The sequence below is a fragment of the Salvelinus alpinus genome, chromosome 29 (assembly GCF_045679555.1).
Source record: "Salvelinus alpinus chromosome 29, SLU_Salpinus.1, whole genome shotgun sequence".
Taxonomy (NCBI): Eukaryota; Metazoa; Chordata; class Actinopteri; order Salmoniformes; family Salmonidae; genus Salvelinus; species Salvelinus alpinus.
Genome location: NC_092114.1, coordinates 40654386 through 40681539, shown reverse-complemented (window position 1 = coordinate 40681539; position 27154 = coordinate 40654386). Strand labels below are relative to the sequence as shown.

Below are 27154 nucleotides of genomic sequence, written 5' to 3'. Positions count from 1 at the left end.
ATTGTCCCATTAAGTGCAAATCAGATGGGATGGCATGTCGCTGCAGAATGCTGTGGTAGCCATGCTGGTTAAGTGTGCCTTGAATTATAAATAAATCACAGACAGTGTCACCAGCAAAGCGCCCCCACACATCCTCCTCCATGCTTCATGGTGGGAACCACATATGCGGAGACCATCCGTTCACCTACTCTGCATCTCACAAAGACTTCGAGGTTGGAACCAAAAATCTCCAATTTGGACTCATCAGACCAAAGGACAGATATCCACCAGTATAATGTCCATTGCTTGTGTTGCTTGGCCCAAGCAAGTCTCTTCTTCTTATTGGTGTCCTTTAGTAGTGGTTTCTTCCTTCATGTCTTAAAGTAATGGACTGTCATTTCTCTTTGCTTATTTGAGCTGTTTTTGCCATAATATGGACTTGGTCTTTTACCAAATAGGGCTATCTTCTGTATACCTCCCCTAACTTATCACAACACAACTGATTGGCTCAAACGCATTAAGAAGGAAAGAAATTGCACAAATTAACAAGGCAAATCAAATCAAATTTTATTAGTCACATACACATGGTTAGCAGATGTTAATGCGAGTGTAGCGAAATGCTTGTGCTTCTAGTTCCGACAATGCAGTAATAACCAACAAGTAATCTAACCTAACAATTCCACAACTACTACCTTATACACACACAAGTGTAAAGGGATAAAGAATATGTACATAAAGATATATGAATGAGTGGTGGTACAGAACGGCATAGGCAAGATGCAGTAGATGGTATAGAGTACGGTATATACATATGAGATGAGTACTGTAGGGTATGTAAACATAAAGTGGCATAGTTTAAAGTGGCTAGTGGTACATGTATTACATAAAGATGGCAAGATGCAGTAGATGATATAGAGTACAGTATATACATATGAGATGGGTAATGTAGGGTATGTAAACATTATATTAAGTGGCATTGTTTAAAGTGGCTAGTGGTACATTTTTACATATTTCCATCAATTCCCATTTTTAAAGTGGCTGGAGTTGAGTCAGTATGTTGGCAGCGGCCGCTAAATGTTAGTGGTGGCTGTTTAACAGTCTGATGGCCTTGAGATAGAAGCTGTTTTTCAGTCTCTCGGTCCCTGCTTTGATGCACCTGTACTGACCTCGCCTTCTGGATGATAGCGGGGTGAACAGGCAGTGGCTTGGGTGGTTGTTGTCCTTGATGATCTTTATGGCCTTCCTGTGACATCGGGTGGTGTAGGTGTCCTGGAGGGCAGGTAGTTTGCCCCCGGTGATGCGTTCTGCAGACCTCACTACCCTCTGGAGAGCCTTACGGTTGTGGGCGGAGCAGTTGCCGTACCAGGCGGTGATACAGCCCGACAGGATGCTCTCGATTGTGCATCTGTAGAAGTTTTTTGATTGAAATACATTCCAGGTAACTACCTAATGAAGCTGGTTGAGAGAATGCTAAGAGTGTGCAAAGCTGTCAAGGCAATGGGTGGCTACTTTAAACAAATCAAAATATATTTTAATATTTTAAATTCTTCAACACTTTTTTGGGTCCTACATAATTCCCTGAGTTCTTTCATAGTTTTGATGTCTTCACTTTATTATACAATGTAGAAAATAAAGAAAAACCTTGAAGGCAAAAAAACACCCTTCGTTGAACATTCTCACTAAATAATAAATCTAACTTTCAAACGTTTTTTACCCTCAAAGCTTAATGAAAGTCAAATTTTTTCTACCATGCATCATCCATAAGTTGCACAAAGACACGGCACCTTTTGAAGGTTTTTATTGCCACTTTCACATGTCATGATGAGTAATGATGACCAAGGCAATAAATCATAAGTACGCATCCAGTGACAGAGCCATGCGAAACCATGTTCTGGGGAAGGTAAACAAACACTATTGACATGAGGCAACTTTAGTCATTCACTCCCAACAGCATTCATCAATAAACAGCAGCACATCCTCCCCAACAATAGCTGGAGTTGTCATAGATTCATCAAAATTACACTGTTAGACAATCATCATATTTCACAGCCTGGTTGCCAGATTGGTTTCAGCATTGGCTATTGATAAAGGAGTAGGCAAACACAGATCTGGCTACTTATTTCATAAACAGACAAATGAAACATTGAATAGCACTTTTGCGCACATCATTCGTTTTATACCGATTTACTTGTCATTCTTTTCATTACAAATATGCATTTTGACCAATTTTTCATCCAATGTACACTACATCACAACTACCTACCTACAAATGGACTGTAGAGTGCTCTGTCAAGTCCTCCACAAAGTAAACACAGATACATGCTCTTCTCTCTTCAAAAAGGCCCAGTGTGTGAGGTGGTCAGTACAAAGGTAACAGATACGTTCAACAATATGAGATCTACTCCGTTTCTCCCCGTTCTCCCAAAAACCCACTATAGTTGATATGCAATCATAAGGAATATGGGAGATTCCATCCAGCCAATGCATACACTAATCCAATGCTTTTAAATCCTTGAGGGGGGAGTGAACAAATGCACACTGAGGAGAATCGGAATTGACCTACTGTCCTAGCAATTACAATTCATTACTACAAATCCTTTCCCCTATTATGACCAGAAGAAAACCATATGGGAAAGGATGTCTCCCTATGGGTTGTCCTCTATAAATCAAGCATGTCGTGATGATTAGGTAAACATTAACAAGAGGGCACTGTTTCTGGGTAAAAAGGAGTACTGTAAATTTGCTGCTACTCTTGTGATAACAGGAAATTGAAGATCCTATCATAATAGCCCTTAGGCGGTATTGAAGACCTCCCATAAATCTCATATGACGACCAAACATTGAATATGTGCGATAGATTTGCATTATTATCCAAAATATGACTTCTTCATTATTATTTTTTACCTTGGGAGGAGATTATAGCCTACATTCATGAATAGTTTTGATAAAGACATTCTAGAAGTGCATGGTGTTCCTTGTCTCTTGGACAGTTTTCTGTTGTATTGTAGTGACAGAGGGAGGCGGTGTGTTCAGCGATGGAATCAAATACAAAATGCAGTGACGTGGACTCAAAACTGGCTCCAATTCAGAGTGTGCTGTTGTTGCGATGTTGGAGGGAGAGAACTGAAGATAAAGATACAATTTTTACAGGCTGATTGACTCATAGCAATACCGGTGTTACAGAATATCAAGCATGTACAGTACCAATCAAAAGTTTGGACACACCTACTCACTCAAGGGTTTTTCTTTATTTGTACTATTTTCTACATTGTAGAATAATAGTGAAGACATCAAAACTATGAAATAACAGATATGGAATCATGTAGTAACCAAAAAATGTTAAATCAAAATATTTTAGATTCTTCAAAGTAGCCACCCTTTGACTTGATGGCAGCTTTGCACACTTTTGGCATTCTCTCAACCAGCTTCATGAGGTAGTCACCTGGAATGCTTATCCAACAGTCTTGAAGGAGTTTCCACATATGCTGAGCACTTGTTGCCTGCTTTTCCTTCGTTCTGCAGTCCAACTCATCCCAAACCATCTCAATTGGGTTGAGGTTGGGTGATTGTGGAGGTCAGGTCATCTGATGCAGCACTCCATCACTCTCCCTCTTTGTCAAATAGCACTTACACCGCCTGGAGGTGTGTTGGGTCAATGTCCTGTTGAAAAACAAATGACAGTCCCACTAAGCGCAAGCCAGATGGGATGGCGTATCGCTGCAGAATGCTGTGGTAGCCATGCTGGTTAAGTGTGCCTTGAATTCTAAATATTTCACAGACAGTGTCACCAGCAAAGCACGCCCACACCATCACACCTCTTGCTTCACATTGGGAACCACACATGCAGAGGTCATCCATCCTACTCTGCTCACAAAGACACAGAGGTTGGAACCAAAAATCTCAAATTTGGACTCATCAGAACAAAGAAAAGATTTTCACCGGTCTAATGTCCATTGCTCGTGTTTCTTGGCCAAAGCAAGTCTCTTCTTCTTATTGGTGTACTTTAGTAGTGGTTTCTTTGCAGCAATTCGACCATGAAGGTCTGATTCTGTCTCCTCTGAAGAGTTGATGTTGAGATGTGTCTGTTACTTGAACTCTGTGAAGCATTTATTTGGTCTGCAATCTGAAGTGTAGTTAATCGACGATTTCTGAGCCTGGTAACTCTAATGAACTCATCCTCTGCAGCAGAGGTAACTCTGGGTCTTCCTTTCCTGTGGAAGTCCTCATGAGAGCCAGTTTCATCATGGTGCTTGATGGTTTTTGCGACTGCACTTGAAGAAACTTTCAAAGTTCTTTACATCTTCCGGATTGACTGAGCTTCATGTCTTAAAGTAATGATGGATTGTCATTTCTCTTTGCTTATTTGAGCTGTTCTTGCCATAATATGGACTTGGTCTGTTACCAAATATGGCTATCTTCTGTATACCCCTCTACCTTGTCACAACACAACTGATTGGCTCAAACACATTAAGAAGGAAAGAAAATCCACAAATTAACAAGGCACACCTGTTAATTGAAATGCATTCCAGGTGACAGCCTCATGAAGCTGGTTGAGAGAATGCCAAGAGTATGCAAAGCTGTCATCAAGGCAAAGGCTGGCTACTTTGAAGAATCTCAAATACATTTTGATATATTTAACACTTTTTTGGTTACTACATGATTCCATATGTGTTATTTCATAGATTGTCTTTCCTATTATTCTACAATGTAGAGAATAGTAAAAATAAAGAAAACCCTGGAATAAGTAGGTGTGTCCAAACTTTTGACTGGTAGTGTATATCAGTATGTCATAGCATAACAAGAAAAAGGGCTAAAATAAGCTCATCACAGACAGTTGTAACAAGTTACCTTGCAGGAGTGGAGTCTCCCCAAAGATCAGTGCTGGGGTTGGATGACTGGACCACAGTGTTGGAGTTACTACTATCCAGATCTAGCAAACAGCCTAGAGAGAGAAAAAGAGACCCTTTTGTGTGTTCAGTGGCAACTGTTCATTTGTGATTGCCAAAGCAATTGAAATAAACAATGTTAACATAAGTTTCCCATTCCAATAAAGCCCCTTTGAATTGAGAGAGAAAGAATAAACAATCACAGCTACCAAATTAAAGCTTAATTTATCTATAGAGAAAAGTTTATCAAGGCTTTATTGAGAGTTTTAACTGCTGTACCGATCTCTGGGCCTCCTGTTTGAGGCACTGTGTTGTGATTGGAGAAGGTAGAGGAAGGAGGAGTAGCCATCTTTCCTTTTGGTGGCGGCGGTAGGAGACCAGACCCACCTGCCCCCTGTGAGCGTGGCTTATCCCTTTTTTTGCCTTGCTGGTAGAGAGAAAGGATGATAGAGAAAAATATTGAAATTGGAACGCTTAAGGAATATTGGGTGTTGGTGAAAAGTTAAATGGCCAATCGCAAACAGACCCCAGGGTCACAAGCTATGATTTTGTTATACAATTTCTATGAGAATGATCTAGTTTAATTGTTCCAGGTCTTTACCCCAATATTAAGGGTGATGGTTTGTCCTTCTTTAAATCCCAAGTCCAGCTTTGGTCCCGAAGCTGCCCCCTGAGGGTTTTTGCTGATCTCATTCTCTTGTTTCACCCACCTGTAACACACACAAAATCAACCTAATATGCACTGACACTGGAAAAAGCAATGTCACATCAGTTGTTTTGGAAACTGCAATATCTGGAACAAGTATACTCAATGACAGTTTTGGCTGGCAGCTTATGCTGCAGACAGACCACGGTAGGCGTGTTTGTTATTAGTGGGAAACGGTGAAGCACCAGTGGTTGAGTGCCTTGACAGTCACACTGTCCCTGGAGTGACCCCTTCCATCACTTACTTAAAGTGGTCCTGCAAAGACACGTTGAAGTCAAAAGAGTCCCCTCTGTCCCCGAATCCAACACCAATGAACGCACTGCGGCCTGAGAGAGTAGGTTGACATAGCTGTATGAGTGCATAGGCATGGAGCTGACAGTGTGTTGCGAATTGACATTTGAGGAGAGCTGACAAATTCGAATGCGATCCGAGACATGATGTTGACATTGACTGATGAAAGTACCGTAACCTGCTAAAGGAAGCTGACATAACACTATATGACCTGTGTAAAAGTCTGACAGCTATGAATGCACAGGGAGGGGCTTTCACTCATATACACACCATTGCCATCCTGTATTCGCAGGACAAAGTAGCGACTGGAGTCGCTTACGGTTTCAACGGCGATGCCGGGATACTCTGTGACAGGGGCTTGGGCGAACAGCTCCCCTGCAGGATGGGAGGAGAAAACAACATAATAATAAACCACAGAGATAAGCTGTATGAAGTTCATTTTACTGGCTACATCGAAAGGGTGCCTGATGAGCAATGCTGGGACAAAGGGGCAGCTGTGCAGCACACACACAGTTTCATGACTCTCTCACCTGAGACCTTGTCTTCCAGTTTGATGTAGGCCACTTTGCCCTTCGCCGTGATCCGCATGCGCCCTGACCAATCGGGCACATCCAGCTTCCAGTCTGCTGCCCTACAGTTAATACCCAGGTAGCCAGGTAGCCAATAACACAGCAAAACAGGAAGTACATCATAATGTCAGTAAACAGTGCCTATTTAAACTGTTCTCAGACAGCTTCTGTAACAAATAGTACTGTGTAATATGGAGATATTTCTGAATTGACCCAATTGTCTTGTTCTTATAATGCCTGAAGGCTGAAGCAAGACTATTATGAAAATCACAAACCCCAATTAATAGCATATCAGATCATCTACGGTCTTAGAGAATCTCAATTAAAACCATTTAGCCTACAGTTAATTGGGCCACACACACATATAGGCCAGATTGAAAACAGTAGTCTGCTGAAACTACTTTTTATCCTCCCTGGCAGCTGGCACTGCTTGTTTCAGCTGTCCTTAATAGACAATGGTTTCATTATTTGAGCAATTCTGAAATAAAATGTTACTATCATAATAAGACTGTTGTAGAATGATTGCTAGCCTTGGCCAAAGGATATAGAGCTATTTATCACCTATATACATTCATATAACATTTGCTGTCAATGCATTACACCAATACATTTCCTGTGTAAACTATGGTGATAAACAACACACGCAAATAGACATATCATGCCATTCACTGTCGATCATCCGCACTCATAGTGCCAGCTTTGCGAGTGTAACATCAATATTGACAATGGGGCAGAATAATGAATGACTCATAGGCCTACGCAAAACAAATATTAGACACACATCGACAGCGGTAAACATCCTCTGAGCAAACAGACAGAGATAGGCGCACACACACACAATGCAGCACGATGACCACAGATAGAACCACCGGCACCGCGCGTTTAGTCCAACACGCCAAAAATGGGCCAACCCTTTGCATTTACCTGTATCCACGATTTGTAGCCCTCGGTGGTATGCGATAAACATTGATGTCGGGTTTAACGCACAGGATTGACTCATATTCGCCTTCGGTCGCCATTTATGTAAAAAAAATTGATGTGTGTCGAATTTATCGGTCCTTTCGGGTTTTTGCGAGTGGCCTACACACTCACAAGCCACGAGACGGCGATGACGTGACGGGGATTCAAGAGCGGAGTTTGTGTTCCAGGATGCATTGACCCTGAGCACATCCCCCAATGTTATAAGGCAGGATACCCCTTCCAATAATTAGTGGTGGAAAAAGTACCCAATTGTCATAATTGAGTAAAAGTAGACACCACAAGTAAAAGTCACCCTCTAAGTAAAATATACTTAAGTATCAAAAGCACATGTAATTGCTAAAATACACTTAAGTATCAAAAGTTAAAGTATAAATCATTTCAAATTCCTTAGAAACCAGATGGCACCATTTTCTTGTTTTTATTTTATTTACGGATAGCCAGGGTCACACTCCAACATTTAGACATAATTTACAAATGAAGCATGTGTGTTTAGTGAGTCCACAAGATCAGAAGCAGTAGTGATGACCAGGGATGTTCTGTTGATAAGTGCATGATTTTGACATTTTTCCTATCCAGCTAAGCATTCAAAATGTAACAAGTACTTTTTGGTGTCAAGGAAAATGTATGTAGTAAAAAGTACAATATTTTCTTAAGGAATGTAGTGAAGTAAAAGTAGTCAAAAATATAAATTGTAAAGTAAAGTACAGATACCCCCAGAAAACTACTTAAGTACTACTTTAAAGTATTTTTTCTTACGTTTTTTACACCACTGCCAATATGCATAGATGTGTAAGCACCCCTAGATGGCATTTGTAACCAAGGTAAACAGATGTTTATGTAAACATTTGAGACCCCAAAAATGCCGACATTATGAGAAACAGGCAAGACTGCTCCCAATAATAATCCGTTAATTTGTGGAAAAACAAAGAAGCGAACAGAGTCGTTTGTTTCCCTCTCAATAAAGACACTGTTACTACATTGTTTAATTTGATTGACTACAATGTAGCCTAACATCCTCGTGATTATTAAGTAGGGGGAGTGGTCTTTTAATCAGGTGCGGATTGCAGACGGAAGCGGAAATTGTAGTTTTCTTTTCTTCAGATCTCTGAAATTATCTCGAAGGTTCGTATTCCTTTGAAATAGACGCAGGATCATATAAATAAATGTATGCTCAATGGAAGTATGTATTTTAAAGGTGTCAGTTGTCCATATAAGTAGACCAAAGCTGTCATCAGATGACTGTCGTTGACAGCTAACTGGTTCGCTTGCTAAAGCTTGCTCTAAAAACAACATTCGACAGCCATAAAGACGCACTGACGTTTTTTTTTTTAAATCTACGCCGGTCGCTGTCCATGGTGCTGAATCGTGATGCATTTTGTAGATGGATGTATATAACGCAACTAGCGTTCGTGACAAGACGAAAATTGCCAAATAACATGCTAAATCGACAATAGCCTACTCGGGTGCATAGCTAATCGGTAACACTGCAGAGCCTGGATTTGTCGCCATAGCATTGGCATTGCAGAATGCTAGCTAGCTAGCCACAGAGCTAGCTTAGCTTATTGCAAACATGAATGGTGTTGATTTGGTCGCAATCATGACTAGGTCTAGTTTCTAGGCTGCTTTCGGCATTTTCTGTTTGGCATTTACATGATAAAAACACACAATTTGTTGCCCAATGACATGCCAATGTGAAGTAGCTTCTTCACTAGCCCTAGCTATGTCATTGCTTTGCTCCCTTTTAGAAGAATTGTTCCTGATCTGTGTGTGCTGGGACCCGATGTCGTCGTGGAGAGAGAGACTAAAAGAATGAGCATCCAGTGAGCCAGTGAGACCAGATCGCAAGACAGTCTTTGAGATCCCCCGCTATCCGTTTTATTTCAATAGGTAAGGAGATGTAGCTATCAGCAGCATGAGTTGGGCTAAGTGCCAAGCAGCTTCTCCTGTGTTGATACCTGCCATTTATTACGTGAGGCGAGACAGAAGCTTCATTAATATATGGATGAAAGCTCTGTCTGCTTCCGTTGACTATGCGTGCGTGTGTACATGCTCTTTCTAGTCTTTATACCGACTAGGTCCTTGTGGTTTGAGACACCCCATTAGGCGTCATGACGTCCTCTATGCTACGCCGACAATTGAAGAACCTCGTTCAAAACTTCTCTGAGGCTGAGGTCAAGGTAAGGGAGATGATTTACTTTACCCCATCCCCCATCTTGTCTTTGACCCCTCTCCTTTCCCCTCTTTCCTTTTCCCTCCACTCTCACTTTTCCTTCTCTTCTGTCATCACTCACTCCTCCTGTTCTCTCCTTTCTTGCTCTCTGTCCTGCGTTCTCAGATTTTTCTCCTGATTTTTGCCTCATCTTCCTCGCACTCTCTGCCACGACATGCTTCCCTTCATCTTGACTATCCCTCTCTTTCTCCCCTCTTGATGGTGTACCCAGTGTGCGTCAATTTTACCTTGCAAGGGCCGTTGTGGGTTCATTATTTTGTGCCAGCCAATTAGTAGTACACCTAATTCAACTGATCACAGTCTTGGATCAAGGCTTTCATTTAGTAGAATCAAGCTAGTACTGTTTGGCTGGAGCAAAAGCCTGCATCCACACTGGCCCTTGCAGAGTAAGATTGGCCACATATGCTGTTCAGTTGACACTGTCAGCATTCCAAAGTACCTTTGCAGCATCCTTCTAATATAAGACACACCCTCTGTATCAGAGCATGAGTCAGTTCTCCATCTGTTACCCCTATCTGTAACACCAGTGACTCTATCACCAGTATTTCCCCTACAATTATATACAGTAGTACAAGTTTGGTGCCAGAAGGCCTGGATGCTTTGGGAGCCTTTGTTCTCCATCTGGACAATAATCTGTATTAACACTGCTGTATGTCTGTCAGGTGAGGGAGGCCACCTCCAACGACCCATGGGGCCCCTCTAGCTCGCAGATGGCCGACATCTCGGACCTCACCTACAATGTGGTGGCCTGCAATGAGATCATGACCATGCTGTGGAAACGCCTCAAAGACGACAAGAACTGGAGGCACATCTACAAGGTGAGGCCAAAGAGAATTAATCACGCATGTACAGTACCAGTCAAAAGTTTGGACACACCTACTCATTCAAGGGTTTTTCCTTATTTTTACTATTTTCTACATTGTAGAATAATAAGGAAGACATCAAAACTATGAAATAACACATATGGAATCATGTAGTAACCAAAAAAGTGTTAAACAATTCAAAATATATTTTATATTTGAGATTCTTCAAAGTAGCCACCCTTTGCCTTGACGACAGCTTTGCACACTCTTGGCATTCTCTCTACCAGCTTCATCTGGAATGCTTTTCCAACAGTCTTGAAGGAGTTCCCACATATGCTGAGCACTTGTTGCCTGCTTTTCGTTTACTCTGTGGTCCAACATCCCAAACCATCTCAACTGGGTGGAGGTTGGGTGATTGTGGAGGCCAGGTCATATGACGCAGCACTCCATCACTCTCCTTCTTGGTCAAATAGCCTTTACACAGCCTGGAGGTGTGTTGGGTCATTGGCCTGATGAAAAACTAATTATAGTCCCACTAAGCGCAAACCAGATGGGATGGCGTATCGCTGAAGAATGCTGTGGTAGCCATGCTGGTTAAGTGTGCCTTGAATTCTAAATAAATCACAGACAGTGTCACCAGCAAAGCACCCCCACACCATCACACCTCCTCCTCCATGCTTCACGGTGGGAACCACACAAGTGGAGATCATCCGTTCTTGTACTCTGCGTTTCACAGAGATACGGTGGTTGGAACCAAAAATCTCAAATTTGGACTCATCAGACCAAAGGACAGATTAACACTGGTCTAATGTCCATTGCTGGTGTTTCTTGACCCAAGCAAGTCTCTTCTTCGTATTGGTGTCCTTTAGTAGTGGTTTCTTTTCAGCAATTGGACTATGAAGGCCTGATTCATGCAGTCTCCTCTAAACAGTCGATGTTGAGATGTGTCTGTTACTTGAACTCTGTGAAGCATTTATTTGGGCTGCAATCTGAGGTGCAGTTAACTCTAATGGACGTATCCTCTGCAGCAGAGGTAACTCTGAGTCTTCCTTTCCTTCCTTTTTATTTTTGTTTTTTCAAGTGCTTTGTAAAACTGTAGCCCATATATTTGATCTTTCTGTGAAAAGATGGTCTTTATATTATTTGACACTTTCTTCTTTGTTTTGTTTCTATTGCCACAAATCAGATACAAATACATGTCCTCCACAGGATTTGTATTGGCATGGGAAATATATACAGTATGTATGGTAATCTTTCTCAGTTTTTACAATCTCCTTGTAATTTCATAAAAACCCTCCCATCTTTGCCACACTATGGTGTCATCTTAACTTTTTATGTATTTATTGTTCTGTTGATGATCGCTCCATTCAGTGATTTAAGTCGCAGAGTGTTTTTAAGGAGCAGGGGACGCTCATCTGGATCCCACAGTTTGTTTTTCTCCCATCCTCCAACTGCAGTCATTGACTCATCTGGATCCCCCATTTTGTTTTTCTCCCATCCCCCAACTGCAGTCATTGACTCTGCTGGAGAACCTATTAAAGACGGGCTCAGACCGCGTTCTGAATACGATGCAGGACAACATCTACATTGTGAAAGCGCTAACAGAGTTTCGTTTCCAGGACAAGGATGGGAAAGATCAGGTACTAAAGCTTGCTAAATGTATGTTTGTCCCACCAACTCCTCTGATATGCAGGTTCCATCTCCAATGTACTCTTTTTGAAGACTCCCCACTTGAGAAATTGACTGTGAGCTAATTTACTCATGAATAATTATTATTAGCATAACTCCAGTGAAAGTGCTTTGTAGAACAGGATAGGCTTAAACTGGTCCGGGAGACCAGTCCAATAAGTGAGTGAGGCTTGAGGTATCTGGCTCTACTAACATCTAAGCTAACACATTGCTTTCCCATGCATACACTGATCATTTGAGCTTCCCCTTACCAGTTCTGCACAGTTACATTTAGGGAGCACCATGCTTCAGAAAGAGAGCTGCCTAGCAGTACTCCTCATGCTATCCTTTACAGGGGGTGAACGTGAGGGAGAAGGCCAAGGTAGTACTGGTTCTTATGGAGGACGACGAGAAACTAAAGGAAGAGCGAGAGTTTGCACTCAAGACCAGAGACAAGATCTCAAAGAACGCCACTGGTGAGCGTTACAGAGCACACCCAACATTTGAGAGACTTCAATTGACCATTTCCCTTAAAACATTCTTGGAAAATCCCCACAGGACACAAAAGTGAATTGACCCCAACCCTGCTTTACCATAATAATGTATCTCGTTATGCTATATCTTATCGGGCTCTTTCTACAGCCTCCTCGGATGACCCCAAGGACCCCAAGGACCCCAACTACAAGCCAGTGTATGTCCCAGGAGCCACCGGTCTCCCCTCCCTAGCCAACATCCCGTCTGTGGCTGATCTTGCCGCCAGCTTTGAGGCCAAGAAGCAAGAAAAACTGAGACTAGAGGCCCAGAAAAAAGAGGAGGAAAGAAGGGTAAGTATTACACCTTAATAGTCAGATTTCTCCCTTTATTTGGACTTTCAAAGGTAAATGATTGTACACTTAGGACATTTTGGATCATCTACCAATTAAATGTGTGTTTGGCATCATGATTGTCCAGTCTCTTATGTAATTGCAGTCAAAGATGACCAAGGAAGAGCTTGAATGGGAGGATGCCGCCAAAGCAGGCAAGCCTACGGTTGCTGACGCCTTTGGCGGGGCAGATGAGCCATCAGAGGAGGATGCATGGGGCCCAGCAGCCAAAGCACCCGCTCCTGATCCTTGGGGGGGTGCGCCCAAAGCTCCATCCGAGGATGCATGGGGTGGAACATCCAAAGCTCCATCCGAGGATGCATGGGGTGCACCATCTAATGCTACAACAGAAGAAGCAGATCCTTTTGCGGCGCCAGCCAGTGCCCCAATAGATGGTTCAGATCCTTTTGCGGCGCCAGCCAGTGCCGCAATAGATGGTTCAGATCCTTTTGCGGCGCCAGCCAGTGCCCCAATAGATGGTTCAGATCCTTTTGCGGCTCCAAAAGATGGTTCCGATCCATTTTCGGCACCATCCAATACACCATCTAAAGTTGAAGCGGATCCGTTTGGGGCACCAAAAGATGATCCATTTTCGGCACCGTCCAATACACCAAAAGGTGGTTCTGATCTGTTTGGGGCACCAAAAGATGATCCATTTTCAGCACCATCCAATACACCAAAAGGTGGTTCAGATCCGTTTGGGGCACCAAAAGAGGATACATTTTCAGCACCATCCAATACACCAAAAGGTGGTTCTGATCTGTTTGGGGCACCAAAAGAGGATACATTTTCAGCACCATCCAATACACCAAAAGGTGGTTCAGATCCGTTTGGGGTACCAAAAGATGATCCATTTTCGGCACCGTCCAATACACCAAAAGGTGGTTCTGATCTGTTTGGGGCACCAAAAGAGGATACATTTTCAGGACCATCCAATACACCAAAAGGTGGTTCTGATCTGTTTGGGGCACCAAAAGAGGATACATTTTCAGCACCATCCAATATGCCAAAAGACGATTCAGATCCCTTTGGGGCACCAAAAGACGATTCTGATCCTTTTGGGGGCCCATTGAATGACCCAACGAAGGGTGCTGATCCTTTTAGGGCACCATCCAGTCCAAAAACCGAGGCTTCAGACACGTGGGGTGCTCCATCCAATCCACTGTCTGAAAAGAAGGCTGATCCCTGGGGAGACGAGGGGACCACAGATCCATTTGGCGATGGCTCGAAGGCTGATGATGACGCATGGGGACCAACAGGTAAGCAGTGATAGTTATAATCTTGTGACACCATCACATGTGCTCTTAATTCAGATTTTTGTCTCAATCCTTAGGTTAAATACATGATAGAAAATGTGTATACGGTCATTTTAAGATGTAGAGCACAATTTCCATATAACAATTTTTCAATTGGAGTTCCCCTTTAAATCGGTTTAACCCCACCCCTTTACACCAGTATCGACTCCGCCCACCGCCAGTGACCCATGGGGTGCACCTGCAGCTCCCACCGACACAGCATCCACAGACGACCCCTGGGGAGATGGAGGGGCTTCCACCACTACAGACGCTATGAACTCTGACCCATGGGGAGCTCCAAGTAATGGCACAGGTAATACAGTACTGTAGTACATACAGTACTGTAGTATTGTATGCTTCCTCAAGGCTGTTGCCTCCAAGCTCTGAGGAAGGCGTCTGACACGCCACAATGTAAGCCTGTCTGTTTGTCCTGGCAATAAACCCTTGCATGCAGACATCTGAGTGGCACCTTTTTCTTTTTCTGGGATAGTCGGCAATTGAAGTGCCCTGGGGTAAGATGTTTTCTTTGGATCCCGTTGTTGACCACCGTATTCCATTTTTCAGTCAAGCTGAGCTGAAGAGCGTCTGCGTACGCTAACAGATCCCAGTAATGTGTTTGTGTGTTAGCGCTCCGTCTGTCTTCCCTCTATGTCTGTGCCTCCACCACTATACTTAACACGTCCTTGTCGTCATATATCTTCATGATATACACTAATATTGCAATATCGGGATAATATTGTAATATTTCGCAGGCCTAATTTTCCTCTCTCTCTACAGACAGTGGAGCCACAGCGGACGAAGACAACAAATCGCCAGCTTCCTTCCATGGTGCCGGCGCTTCGCTCGTGGACGTGGGCTCAGTCCTTTCCCCCAAACCCAAACAACCCCCCCCCCCCTCGCCAAGTAACAAAGTAAGGACGGGTAAACGAGAGACCAGACCCTGAGAGAGAGAGACAGAGAGAACCAGAGGGTGAATATGAGAAGTATATTTATGTTCATTTAAAGCAGTGTTTGTGATTCAGTGTTTTTACTAGGCCTTCCTCCCCACTATAGTGCATAACTGTTGTGTGGGTCAGCATCGGTAGTTGTAGATGCATAGATTTTAGAGATGTAACCTTTTCACTCCTCTCTCTGTTCTATACTCTCTCTTGGAATGCTCTGTACTGTATATCTGTTCCTTCCTCCCTTGCCCCATTTTCTTTTGCTTTTCCTAATTTCCTAGGCGTTTTACAAGGCCCAGGCATGGCTGGCCCTATGGGCAGAGTCACATCCATTGCTGGAGTGTCTCGTACTACAATCTCCCCAAACTCCAGCCTTTTTGGTTCCACCCATATGTCCTACGGTGTTACCCGCCTTTGGGTCCCACGACCCCTTGCTGGGGCCTCCTTTAATCCCAGCTAGCATCCCATTCCCTGGGAATGCCTCATCCTGGCCTGGCAATGCCTGCAATGGGACCTCAGATGGCATGCCCCTGTTTTGGAGCTGGGATGGTACAACCCAATTGTCTGGGTTGGGTTCCTCAGGCAGGACACTCTGCAGTGGAGCTTCCACTCCTCAAATGGGAGGGTGGTCCCTTTGCAGTGACACATGGTTTTAGACACCAGAATGGGAGACGGAACAACAATCCTATACTTTTTTGAAAAGCTACAACCTGTCCAGCTCACCTTCCTCAACCCCAATATCTACAATGGTTAATATAATGTACACGTCCAATTTAAGTGTATGCAATAATATGTAAGAAATGAAACGAGACAAAATATAAGTATCTCAAAATAGTTTTTCCAAGAACAACATTCCATTTTGGTTGATTCGATGTTCATTTCGGTTCTTTCAAGAGTGGGAAGCTGAGATGGGGCCGTAGGAGTTAGTTCCATTTATTCCTTGTGTGATTTTGTTCTTTTTCAATTAGACTGGTTCTTATCAATGCTCACCTTCTCTATGCCTGACTCATAAGGCTCTGAGAAAGGTGGATGGAGGGTTAAGAAGACCTGATGAATCATTACAGTAGTCTACAATGGAACATGTACACAAAAATAACAGGATGGCAGTAGAGCCGCTATCAGGAGGGTGTGTGTGTGTGTGTGTGTGTGTGTGTGAGAGCATGTTTTGTGTGAAGATGAGGTGAGATCCTTGAGCAAAAGTAACCATAACGCAATAGTAACTTATTTGTGATATTTTTTTTTTTAAGTACAATTGTATCTATTTATTCATTTACTTATTAGCCTATTTACTGTATTTATTAATTAAATTATTTGTTTCTTGAACACTTGGCCTCCAACAGATACTTTCAAAACAAACTAGAGCCATATTCAAATTCATTCATCTCACATTACTGACAGCAAGTGTTAAAGTTGTCATTGTCCTGTGGGTTTCTTGAGTTGAACATTGACTTTGGTTGGAAAAGGTCATATCCAATTGGATAGAAACCTAATCATCCACATTATCAGCCAATAACCAATAGTGGCTTTATTTCTCTTTTGTCATTTTATACACGTAAGTCTACTTATTTACTTGTGTTTGGGAACAAACACATTGTATTCAAATGAAATCTGAATTTGTCATATCCTTTTTTTCCGTCCAGCGTATGTTGTTAAACTGTATCTCAGTCAGTTAAGTCTTTTCGTCAAATATTTGTATGACAAGACAACATCCCATGCATACGGTATTGTTATGTTTTTCTATCCAGTGAGTTTTCATCGTAAGGCCTCTGAATCCTATGGGATACTTGTCATTCTGTGTTTTGCATTTCCTCTCTGGCCTCAAACAAAACAGTTGAAATGCAACAAGACACAAGTACACAAAATGTGAAGCGAAATGAAAATTGGACTGGAAGTCACAAGATTGATTTATCTGAATCGTAGCGCAAAAGGATTAGTATTGTTACGATAATACATTTTATCGTAGCTACTATTATAATTTAATTTATATGATATACTTTTTTTATTTATGTCAAGGCTGTGGTGTAAACTGTGACAGTACACATTTGAGAAATAAAGTTATTCAAGCCTTGAGATCTCAGATCTGACTATGGTATGGGCAAATTCTCTATTTTTTTGGTGGCATTTCTTGTTTTAAGGTGTCTCCAATCAATGCCTGTTATTTCTTTTGATTGAGGTGTATGGCCTATGCTCAAACCACATTTGTCTCAATCAACATCAGTGATGGTACCTATTTCAAATGGCCACATGAGGGCTGGTGAAACATCTGCCACTATAGTCACTTCAGTACAGCGTTATATCTCCCTTTTTTAGTTTGCACATACATGCGTACGTACGCCACAATACTAAAGCCCAATTTAAATTATCTTCATTCAGTCGCTCACATCACTCTTTCAGTTCCTCTCCATAATCGTGACGATTCAAAGTAATTTGTGGACAATTTGAGGAACAGCTGTTTGAAGGGGAGTGATCTCAACCGAGTAGAGATTGCTGGGTCGAAGGGAGATTGGGTGGATCAGTGTTGATGAGTGTACTACATAACTTGAACACTCCAAATGACGGGATGAAAGCGAGGGGGTGAGCGGCGCACATACTGTACATTCTCTAATTCCGCTCCTCATTCGGTGTATGGCATGACCTTCGGAAAGCGGGGCGGTGACTTGTCATCCGGGTCAAGATGGGGATTCCCCGGAGGCGAACAGATAAACACTATAGAACAACAAATTACCCTTAAATAATATGTAGTGAACTACAAAGTAGGATCATGGATTTGCTTAAAGTGGAGCGTAAGAAATGGTGGGAGAGAGAGCGAGAGAATGTGACGATGGATGATAGATAGATATAGGGAGCAAAGGGAGAGAAAGTGACAGATGGGTTTGTGAGGATTAAGTGAAATCTGGGTGGGTTTGTGATAGAAACTCACCCAAGAAAGGCAGAAGCGTGAGGAAGAGAGGGAGAGAAAAGGTAAAGAAAGTTAATCTGGTAGAGGACAGAGTGTAGAGGGTCGATGTCTCTGAAGGCCTTATATGGTATGTTTTTTTGCTTCTTTAATTTCAGTTTCCTTTTTTTTGCTTCATTCACAAACATCGGTTCAGTAATTTTCATGCGTGTATTGTACAACCGTATGGGGGGACAAGGACTCTATGGAAAGCCCGGCGATATGCAGCACAGAGAAAATACAACTGGTATGGCCATTTGAACTCAAATCTAGTCACAGCTATTACAGGAAATTAAACTGCGTGTGTGATTGTGTGGCTGTGTCATATTTAATCATATTGCTGGACAATGGGGATAGGAGATTTTCTTTGCTTTACGCATTAAATTGATGCGGTTCCTAGACTGCTGCAAATATTTTCCGGTTTCGAGTCAAGTGGAAGGAGATATTGATTGACAGATTGCAACAAACCGTTTTGTTGAAACGCTTACAGATTTGGAAAATTAAGAGCTTGTAATTTAATACTTTTGGGGGAAATTGACAATGTTTGAAGGATATTCTAATTGTTGAAATGTTTTGGTGTCATGATGGGATAAATTAAATACCGGAGTCTGATTAACTCCTCGTTTTACTGTAATGAGGAATAATCTCTGTCATTATTTTGTGCCGCAATTGACAAACCAATTTGGCAACAACACAGCTTTACTCTCTTCGAAAAAAGGGTTCCAAAAGGTTATTTGGCTGTCGTCTTTTTATTACATTTTTACATGTAACATATGCTCTAATTCAGAGTCCAGGTTCCTACATGGAACCCAACAGGGTTCTACCTGGAACCAAAATGGGTTCTTCAAAGGGTTCTCCTATGGGGACAGCCGAAAAACCATTTTGGGTTATAGATGGCACCTTTTTTTCAAAGAGTGTATAGTGGTAATGTATGCAGATGTCGCCAGATTAAATAAAAATACACAAACATCTGTGATTCTGCTATCTTTGTCAGATTGCTATTTTACATAAAGACCATATCAGCACAGATGGATTCATATTTCAATGATTATTCCCTAAAGCAAGGTTCGCGGACGGAATTGGTCCCCCCCAAGTTTTCTGAGCAACAAAATAAAATAAAAAAATTTTTGTTTCATTGTAGAACAGTAAAAACATCAGGAAATAAGATCCACGTGATTTTAATATAAGAAATCTGTTCCCAAGTATTCCCACGCATAATAGAGAAAAATGTGATGGTAAGCAAGGTTGAAATGATTGCTTTATGCAAGTATTATACTGTATCTGTTTGGGCTTTTTGCGGTCAATTTGCAGTCTACAAATGATTTGTAATTGTGTTCCGGCCCCCTGACCATCCGCTCAAGAACAAATCGGCCCGAGTCTAGTCGATGATCCCTGCGCTAAAGTATCCAATTATCATTCATGGAGTCAAGATAGACCTCAGAGGTGCGTTTAGTTCGCTTGAACGTTTGCTACGTTGCTGAACGGTTTGTTTGGAACAACACGTTTCCCCAAAACGTTATTGAACAAAGTTTGAGGTATGTTTGCTCCTGTTTGGTGGGTGTGGCGAGGTGTGGTTTGAAGCAACGTGTGACGTGTTTAAAGGGCAGTGGCCATGCTGACTGCGTTCCCCATCTCCCAACCCCTCCTTGTTTTTCAACTGGTCGTTCGGTACCTTTTCTGTACAATTGAACGTTCCAGAACGTAAATCGTACTGAACGCAGCCCAGACCAGTACACTAAACCATCCGCATAGTATGATGAGTGTGATGATGCAGAAGATTGTGATTATGAAGATTGTGATGACAGGATATGATGACAACTATGACGATGATTGGATGACGATTGTGCGGATGATTGTGATGATGCAAAAGATTGTGATGATGATGATAAAGATTGTTGTGACGATGAGATGATGATAATGGTCTGTTTACGTAATCCACATAGTCCAATGTATATACAATATGTCATCTCACATTTTGCTGACTATATGTATTACATTGTTGTCTAAGCCTATTGCCATGTGATATGAAATGTTTCTACATAAAGGAGATTACATCATGAACAGTGCTTTCTGTAGATTGTTTCCCCTTAATTACTCCTCCCGAAATTAATCCAAATGATTTGTCTTGCTCTATAGGTGGTTGGACAGACGTTACGAGTGTGGGATTAAACAGATTGATTTAGTACAGGGAGATTAACACAGATTAATGAGGATTACGGGTCAACAGAGAGGTAGACTAATCATTATATCAAATCACAATCTTCCTAAGAAAGCCGAGATGCACGGGAAGAACAGAATGTTTCCTGAGAAAAAGAAAGGAGACAGGAGAAAATAATTCGTGGTTGTATAAAACGTGGTAAAATGTAAGTGTTTATCTTCCAGGACACAACTGTATACCAGGGAACACATGACAAATCCATGTCATATACTGGAAATATGGGATGTAGCATATGGACGTAAAATGTAAGAAATTCATTTATTATCATTTTTTTCTTCCCAAATCAAAAGCTCTCTGCCTGATTGCCTCAGTTCAATGACTGCTTTGATTTGCAAATTAACCATCACAAGTTGTTATTGCGGGACCACAGCTGGATCAGCATGTAAAGGGTGGAGGAATATCGAGAGGACTAATTGAAGAAGGTGACAGAGGCTAGCCCTCATCCAATCCATCTGGCTCGGCGAATAAATCCTCCACTCTATTGCTTCTTCTTCTACTTCTTCCATCCCATAATTTTCTCACAGTTTCCTAATCCCACTCTGCCATACCATCCCTTTGTCAATCCCCCTTTCTCTATATCGCTCCATTCCATTTCCCTCATTCTGCCTTGTCATTGAGTCCCCCCACAGTTCCCCCCTAATCGTTGTCACTGCCCTCACTCTAGCTGATCTCTCATCTGTCATCCCTGTACCCGTCCTCTAACCAGCCCCATCACCCTGTTTCACCATCATTCGTCTCAAGCTCCTCTTGAGACACCCCGTCTCTCCCCCGACCTCTCTCCCACCTCTGTCTCTCCATCGGAGGGCCACTATTTCTCTTAGCAGTGGCCCTCGCCCCACACCCATAAGCCACCATGCTGGAGAACATGTCACGATGCAACCGCTCCCTGCTCTCCCTGTCCCTTACCTCACTGGCCCTGGCACTGTCCATCCTGGCCTTCTGCACCTCGTACTGGTGCGAGGGGACCCACAAGGTTGCCAAGCCCCTCTGCCTCTCCCCGGTCAAGTTGAAGAACTGCGGCCAGAACAACAGCCAGCCCTACACCACAGGTAGGGAAATAATTCACCTGTGCAAGAATGAATGTGGAGCCCGGTACCTAAATAATGATTTGTTTCCCTCGCTCTGTACTTGTGGACTCACCCATGTTGAACCAACCCCTGAACATGAATCCTGACACTGAGAATTGTTGCTTTTTAGAGAAGGCACACAAAGGTTTGTTGACAAAGTCCAATGTATGTAATCTCAAACTTTGTTGAATATCTGGATTACATTGTTGTCTAAGCCTATTGCCATGGAATATGCTATTTTCTACATAAAGTAGATTATGTAAAAAAACGGAGATTTCATACGGATTTTGCTGTAGATTGTTGCCCCTTCATTCCGTTGACACTAGGGAGCGGTTTATGAACTCATAGGCACTTCTGACCTCTGTCCCTGAAGAATATTAAATGATGGTCTTGAAATGCCTTTAAAAAACATGGTTTGAAGATGTGTGTTTCTGGAGTTTATTGTAGAAAAAAATTACAGTAGTACGGTGTGTAGACTAGACGCATATATTTCGCCTAAAACTGTCCAACCGTTCCTGTCCCAATGACCCTCTTACCCTCTCTTTTCCTCAGAGAGTCCCACTCTGGACCCTAAGAAGCCGTCAAACAACATCACCTTGTCGCCACTGGAAAAGGAAGAGCAGGCGAGGCTTCAGAAAAAGGCCCTCGCCAACGCAGTGCACTACATCTGGGAGACAGGCGAGGATAAGTACATGCTGCGCTACTTCCACACAGGTTTCTGGTTGTCCTGCGAGGCACACAACGAGGGTGAGCATTGGCTCTTTATCCAGGCCATTGTTTGAGTATGCTTTACCTTTTATAGAAAGGGGGGTTAAGTAGCCTTCATCCCGAGAACCTAATGATGCCTGGTTCTTGCACTTTAAGATCCAGTCTCCTCAATGAATGTACTTGCTATGACTGTGATATGTGGTTGTCTCACCTAGCTATAATGAATGAATGCACAAAGTAAGTCGCTCTGGATAAGAGCATCTCCTAAATGAATCTCTAGCCTTAGCCAGTAATTGCTTGACACTGAGAACTTCATTGGAAAAGTGAATGAAACATTAGACAGCTCTTGTTTTAGGCTGTTGATCTACAGAGCCTTGATTGAGTAAAGTCTTACAATAGAGTCGGACCTAGGCCGTTGCCTTGTGGAACCCCAATAATGACTGGACACTAGTTATTAGAATGCACTATAATGTTGATATATCTATCAGCAATTGCCATTGTGTCTTTGAATGTGGCTGTTCTGCTGCTCCACTGTCAATCTATCTCTGCAAGACTGGTTGCTTTATTACCATACGCATTCACTGATTTTGGGATAGTCCCTAATCAACCAAGGCTATTAGAAGTAAATTATCACAAGCGGGTGCTCTGTTAATAATTGAATAATCTTTAATGTTGGCAATGTAAGCTCGAGTCACTGAAGGAAAACTCAAAGTAATGTCTTTACATGTCTCCTTAGGACTAATTTGCAAAATCACTGTAGAGAGGGGAGAGTTAGAGCTTTTGTCTTGACCCTAGATAGAGAACATCTGGTGGATTTCTCCCTCTCAATATGGCTTATTCTACTACAGAAAGTGTCCCCTTCCGATTACCCATGCCAATTGGAGCACTATTTTAAGATCTCACAACAGACACTCAAGGGATCTAAATTAAATCAGTATGTCAATCTCCTTGACAAGGCCCTGAAAGACACAGTACAAGTGAATATACTGACTTAAGTTGTATTTGTTGCTAATCACATTGTATTTGTCTTACAGAGGAGAAATGCCGGAGCTTCATTGAATTGACTCCAGGAGAGACACAAGGTTTGTGCTCATTGCAAGTAGATATAGGCGAAGCTAATACGTTACCATTAAATTGCGGGTCGTCAAGTCAAATAAGCACTGTATGCCAACTTTTTCTCGCTCTACCTCTCTCCAATCTTCATTTTCTCTCTTTCTATTGCTCTCTTCCTCAATCTATCACTCACTCACTCACTCACTCACTCACTCACTCACTCACTCACTCACTCACTCACTCACTCACTCACTCACAGGGGTGCTGTGGCTGTCAGTAGTATCAGAGTTTGCGTACATAGGCCTGTTGGCCATGGGCTTTCTCCTCATGTGGGTGGAGGTGCTGTGTCTCTGTGCCCATAAGGAGATGTACGCTCTCAAGATCAACGCCTTTGCCGCTATATGCACTGTCCTTTCAGGTGAGACGGCCACGACGAGCACAACTTTCTCTTATCACCAAAAGGATCTATACCAAGGCTTTTGAGCATTCTGTAAAAACATTCACAAGGTTAAGCATTGATTATTCGATGTTGGTCAAATAAATTAAGAGATTGTCAGCAAATAAATCCCCCCTCCTCTCTTTCTCACTCTTCATCCCCCTTTCTCTCTCTCTCAGGTCTGATGGGGATGGTGGCTCATATGATGTACACCACAGTGTTCCAGATGACTGTGAGCATTGGGCCAAAAGATTGGAGACCACAGACCTGGGACTACGGCTGGTCATTTGTGTAAGTATTCCCTTAGGAATAGTTCACCCAAATTACAAAATTGCTTATTTTGTTTCCTTACCCCGAAAGCAGTCTTTGGACATGGAGATACTACAATCCATGATTGGTTTGTTTACCTAGGCACGGTCTCCAACCGTTAGCTTAAGCATTTCCTAACCACAGTCAAATTGAAAACCGTGGAGTCCGGAATGATTGGATCCCTTCATAAAGATGAGCAAAAGACCCTGTCTAAAAGAATTAATATAATACTGAGCTATATTGTATGTTATTTTATTTTTTATAATTGTATTATTTTATACTAATACAATTTCTCAGAGAAAGAGATTTTGTTTATCAACTAGTACACATCTCAAAAAGATAGGGGTCCAAATCCACAAAGAAATGGTTCATTGACCACAAAATCTATATTTTCCAATGGCCATCTCAGTCTCAGGATTTGAACCCCATTGAAAACCTGTGGTTTGAATTGAAGAGGGAAGTCCATAAGAGCAGAATAAGGATATCAAGGATCTGGAAATATACCTGTATGGAGGAATGGTTTAAGATCCCTCCCAATGTGTTCTCCAATTTCATAAAACATTTTATAAAAAGGCCCAGTGACCTTATCCACGCAAGGGGAGGGTGCTGGAGTATTGAAAACAAGGGATCCAATAATTTTATTGAAAAAAATGTTGTATTATTTCTTAGACAAAATAAAAAAGTCTGAGCAACTGTATTAGTATAAAAAAATATAATAATACAAAAAAGTGAGCATACAGCACAGTATTTGTATTGTTTATTTTATACTGTGTTTTTTGCTTATCTTTATCAAGGAATCCATTAATTCTGGACCCCTCAGTATGTACCCGATATCATCATATTTTAAACTTCTAGGCCATATTTATAGCCTATTCATAACCAATGACCACCACGGCCCTACCATCCTTTCTCTCTCTTACCCTCAGTCTGGCCTGGATCTCCTTCAGCTGCTGCATGGCAGCGGCTGTCTTCACCCTCAACTCCTACACCAAGACGCTGATAGAGATGAAGCACCGAGCCCGCGTTCGTCTAGAGGAGGCCCGGGCGGCCATCCAGGCACCCTCCTACGACGAGGTGTTGCAGGCGGCCGGGGCCGTCTGCTCAGTCAGCGGCCGGCTCCAGCACTGCAAGCAGGGGGCGTTGATCGACCCCGGTCCGGGGGTTCCAGATCACAGAGGGCTGGTGATGATGGCTGGTGGCTGTGGGACAAAGGGGTGTGAGGACTGCGAGAGAGAGATGGACGAGATTGAGGACGCCCTGGATAGGGAGGAGAGGGAGGAGATGGAGGGAGAGGACTGTGAGAGGTGCTGAGGGAAGGGAGGAGGAGAGGTTAAAAAGAGGTTCTAGCCACCTGAAACTTATTTTTGTCTTTTATTTTTTACATGTTTTGGATTGAACTGTGAAATGGACTGTGCTTGATTTCAGTACCTCAACCCATAAATTACATCTGAGTAGATAAAGCTCTGTAAAACCACACACAGAGATTGACATGTATTGTCTAGGTAGAGATCAATAGAGACAATCGCTAAGAAATGCCTGGCATTGGCCACATTTAACATATATATTATATATAATTTTTATTGTGTTGATGGTAACCCTGTTATTACTATCCTGATATTGATAGTAACTGTGGTAACATTGTGAATAAAAGTGTTTAAAAAAAGTGAAACTGTCTCATGTCAATGACTTAGTATTGGTATTTTCTCTGAGTCTCTGTTGTCATGCCAGTTCTAATTAAACTGGATGAATCTCGGGCATTGTCGGTTGGGACAACTCTCTCAATATCACCGGTTGATGTCCAGAAAGAGATTAAGTGATCTTGTAGTTAAACAGACAGTGATGCAAAGATGACATAAAAATACAGGGAGCTTTGGAAGTTAAAACAGATGCTTGACAGAAGATTATGTCAATAATCTCCCCAGTCAGAGGAACAAGGGCAAAGAGCGAGAGCGAGAGAGGGGCTAGGGAAGGATGGATTGATGTGTGTGACAGTCATCTCTGTAAGTCTGTAGGGATATTCATATATATACACAAACGGACACCCCCTTCAATTAGTGGATTTGGCTATTTCAGTCCCACCTGTTGCTGACAGGTGTATAAAATTGAGCACACAGCCATGCAATCTCCATATTCAAACATTGGCAGTAGAACGGCCTTACTGAGGAGCTCAGTGACTTTCAACATGGCGCCATCATAGGATCCAACCTTTCCAACAAGTCAGTTCGTCAAATTTCTGCCCTGCTTGAGCTGCCCCAGTCAAATGTAAGTGCTGTTTTTGTGAAGTGGAAACATCTAGGAGCACCAGTGGTAGGCCGCACAAGTTCACAGAATGGGACCGGCGAGTGTTGAAGCACGCAGCGCGTATAAAATCATCTGTCCTCGGTTTCAATACTCACTACCGAGTTCCAAACTGCCTCTGGAAGCAACGTCAGCACAATAACTGTTCGTCAGGAGCTTCATGAAATGGGTTTCCATGGCTGAGCAGCTGCACACAAGTCTAAGATCACCATGCGCAATGCCAAGCGTTTGCTGGTTTCGTGTAAAGCTCGCCGCCATTGGACTCTGGAGCAAAGGAAACGCGTTCTCTGGAGTGATGAATCACACTTCACCACCTGGCAGTCGGACGGACGAATCTGGGTTTGAACGCTAGCTGCCCCAATGCAGAATGCCAACTGTACAGTTTGGTGGAGGGATAATGGTCTGCGGCTGTTTTTCATGGTTCGGGCTAGGCTCCTTAGTTCCAGTGAAGGGAAATCTTAATGTTACAGCACACAATGACATTCTAAATGATTCTGTGCTTCCAACTTTGTGGAAACAATTTGGGGAAGGCCCTCTCCTGTTTCAGCATGACAATGCCCCCGTGCACAAAGTGAGGTCCATACAGAAATGGTTTGTCGAGATCGGTGTAGAAGAACTTGACTAGCCTGCACAGAGCCCTGACCTCAAACCCATCAACACCTTTAGGATGAATACGAGCCAGGCCTAATCGCCCAACATCAGTGCCCGACCTCACTTAATGCTCTTGTGGCTGAATGGACGCAAGTCCACGCAGCAATATTACAACACCTAGTGGAAAGCCTTCCCAGAAGAGGCTGTTATAGCAGCAAAGGGGGGACCAACTCCATATTAATGCCCATGATTTTGGAATGAGATGTTCTTTTTTTTTTATAATATGTTTATTATTTTCCAATAAAAAAAGAAGACAAGATAAACAAA

At 42.5% G+C, this 27154-nt stretch overlaps 3 protein-coding genes across 9 annotated transcripts; 2 read left to right on the top strand and 1 right to left on the bottom strand.

Annotated features, from left to right (window-relative positions):
• Positions 1-1761: 1761 nt before the first annotated feature.
• On the bottom strand, positions 1762-7594 carry necap1 (NECAP endocytosis associated 1). The gene is made up of 8 exons (XM_071374132.1): positions 7356-7594; positions 6393-6493; positions 6133-6237; positions 5816-5897; positions 5467-5575; positions 5145-5292; positions 4828-4921; positions 1762-3102 (listed from the first exon to the last, which is right to left on the bottom strand). The coding sequence occupies exons 1-8, from the start codon at positions 7448-7450 to the stop codon at positions 3048-3050; spliced, it is 789 nt and encodes a 262-aa protein (XP_071230233.1). The 5' UTR covers positions 7451-7594; the 3' UTR covers positions 1762-3047.
• An 862-nt stretch (positions 7595-8456) lies between these two features.
• On the top strand, positions 8457-17296 carry LOC139558738 (epsin-1-like). 7 transcript variants are annotated; one of them, XM_071374129.1, is made up of 11 exons: positions 8582-8890; positions 9158-9299; positions 9472-9589; positions 10305-10460; positions 11957-12085; positions 12469-12589; positions 12756-12937; positions 13083-14235; positions 14432-14572; positions 14762-14783; positions 15049-15172. In XM_071374129.1, the coding sequence occupies exons 3-10, from the start codon at positions 9521-9523 to the stop codon at positions 14770-14772; spliced, it is 1962 nt and encodes a 653-aa protein (XP_071230230.1). In that variant the 5' UTR covers positions 8582-8890; positions 9158-9299; positions 9472-9520; the 3' UTR covers positions 14773-14783; positions 15049-15172. The 7 variants fall into 7 exon arrangements, with proteins under 7 accessions (XP_071230227.1, XP_071230225.1, XP_071230228.1 ...); XM_071374128.1 differs by having other exon boundaries at positions 14432-14584; XM_071374126.1 differs by lacking the exons at positions 8582-8890; positions 14762-14783 and adding an exon at positions 8457-8534 and having other exon boundaries at positions 9488-9589; positions 14432-14584; positions 15049-17296.
• A 123-nt stretch (positions 17297-17419) lies between these two features.
• On the top strand, positions 17420-25605 carry LOC139558739 (germ cell-specific gene 1-like protein). The gene is made up of 6 exons (XM_071374130.1): positions 17420-21414; positions 21985-22179; positions 23175-23222; positions 23453-23611; positions 23809-23920; positions 24865-25605. Exons 1-6 carry the CDS (start codon positions 21219-21221, stop codon positions 25247-25249), a joined length of 1095 nt encoding a protein of 364 aa, XP_071230231.1. The 5' UTR covers positions 17420-21218; the 3' UTR covers positions 25250-25605.
• Positions 25606-27154: the final 1549 nt, after the last annotated feature.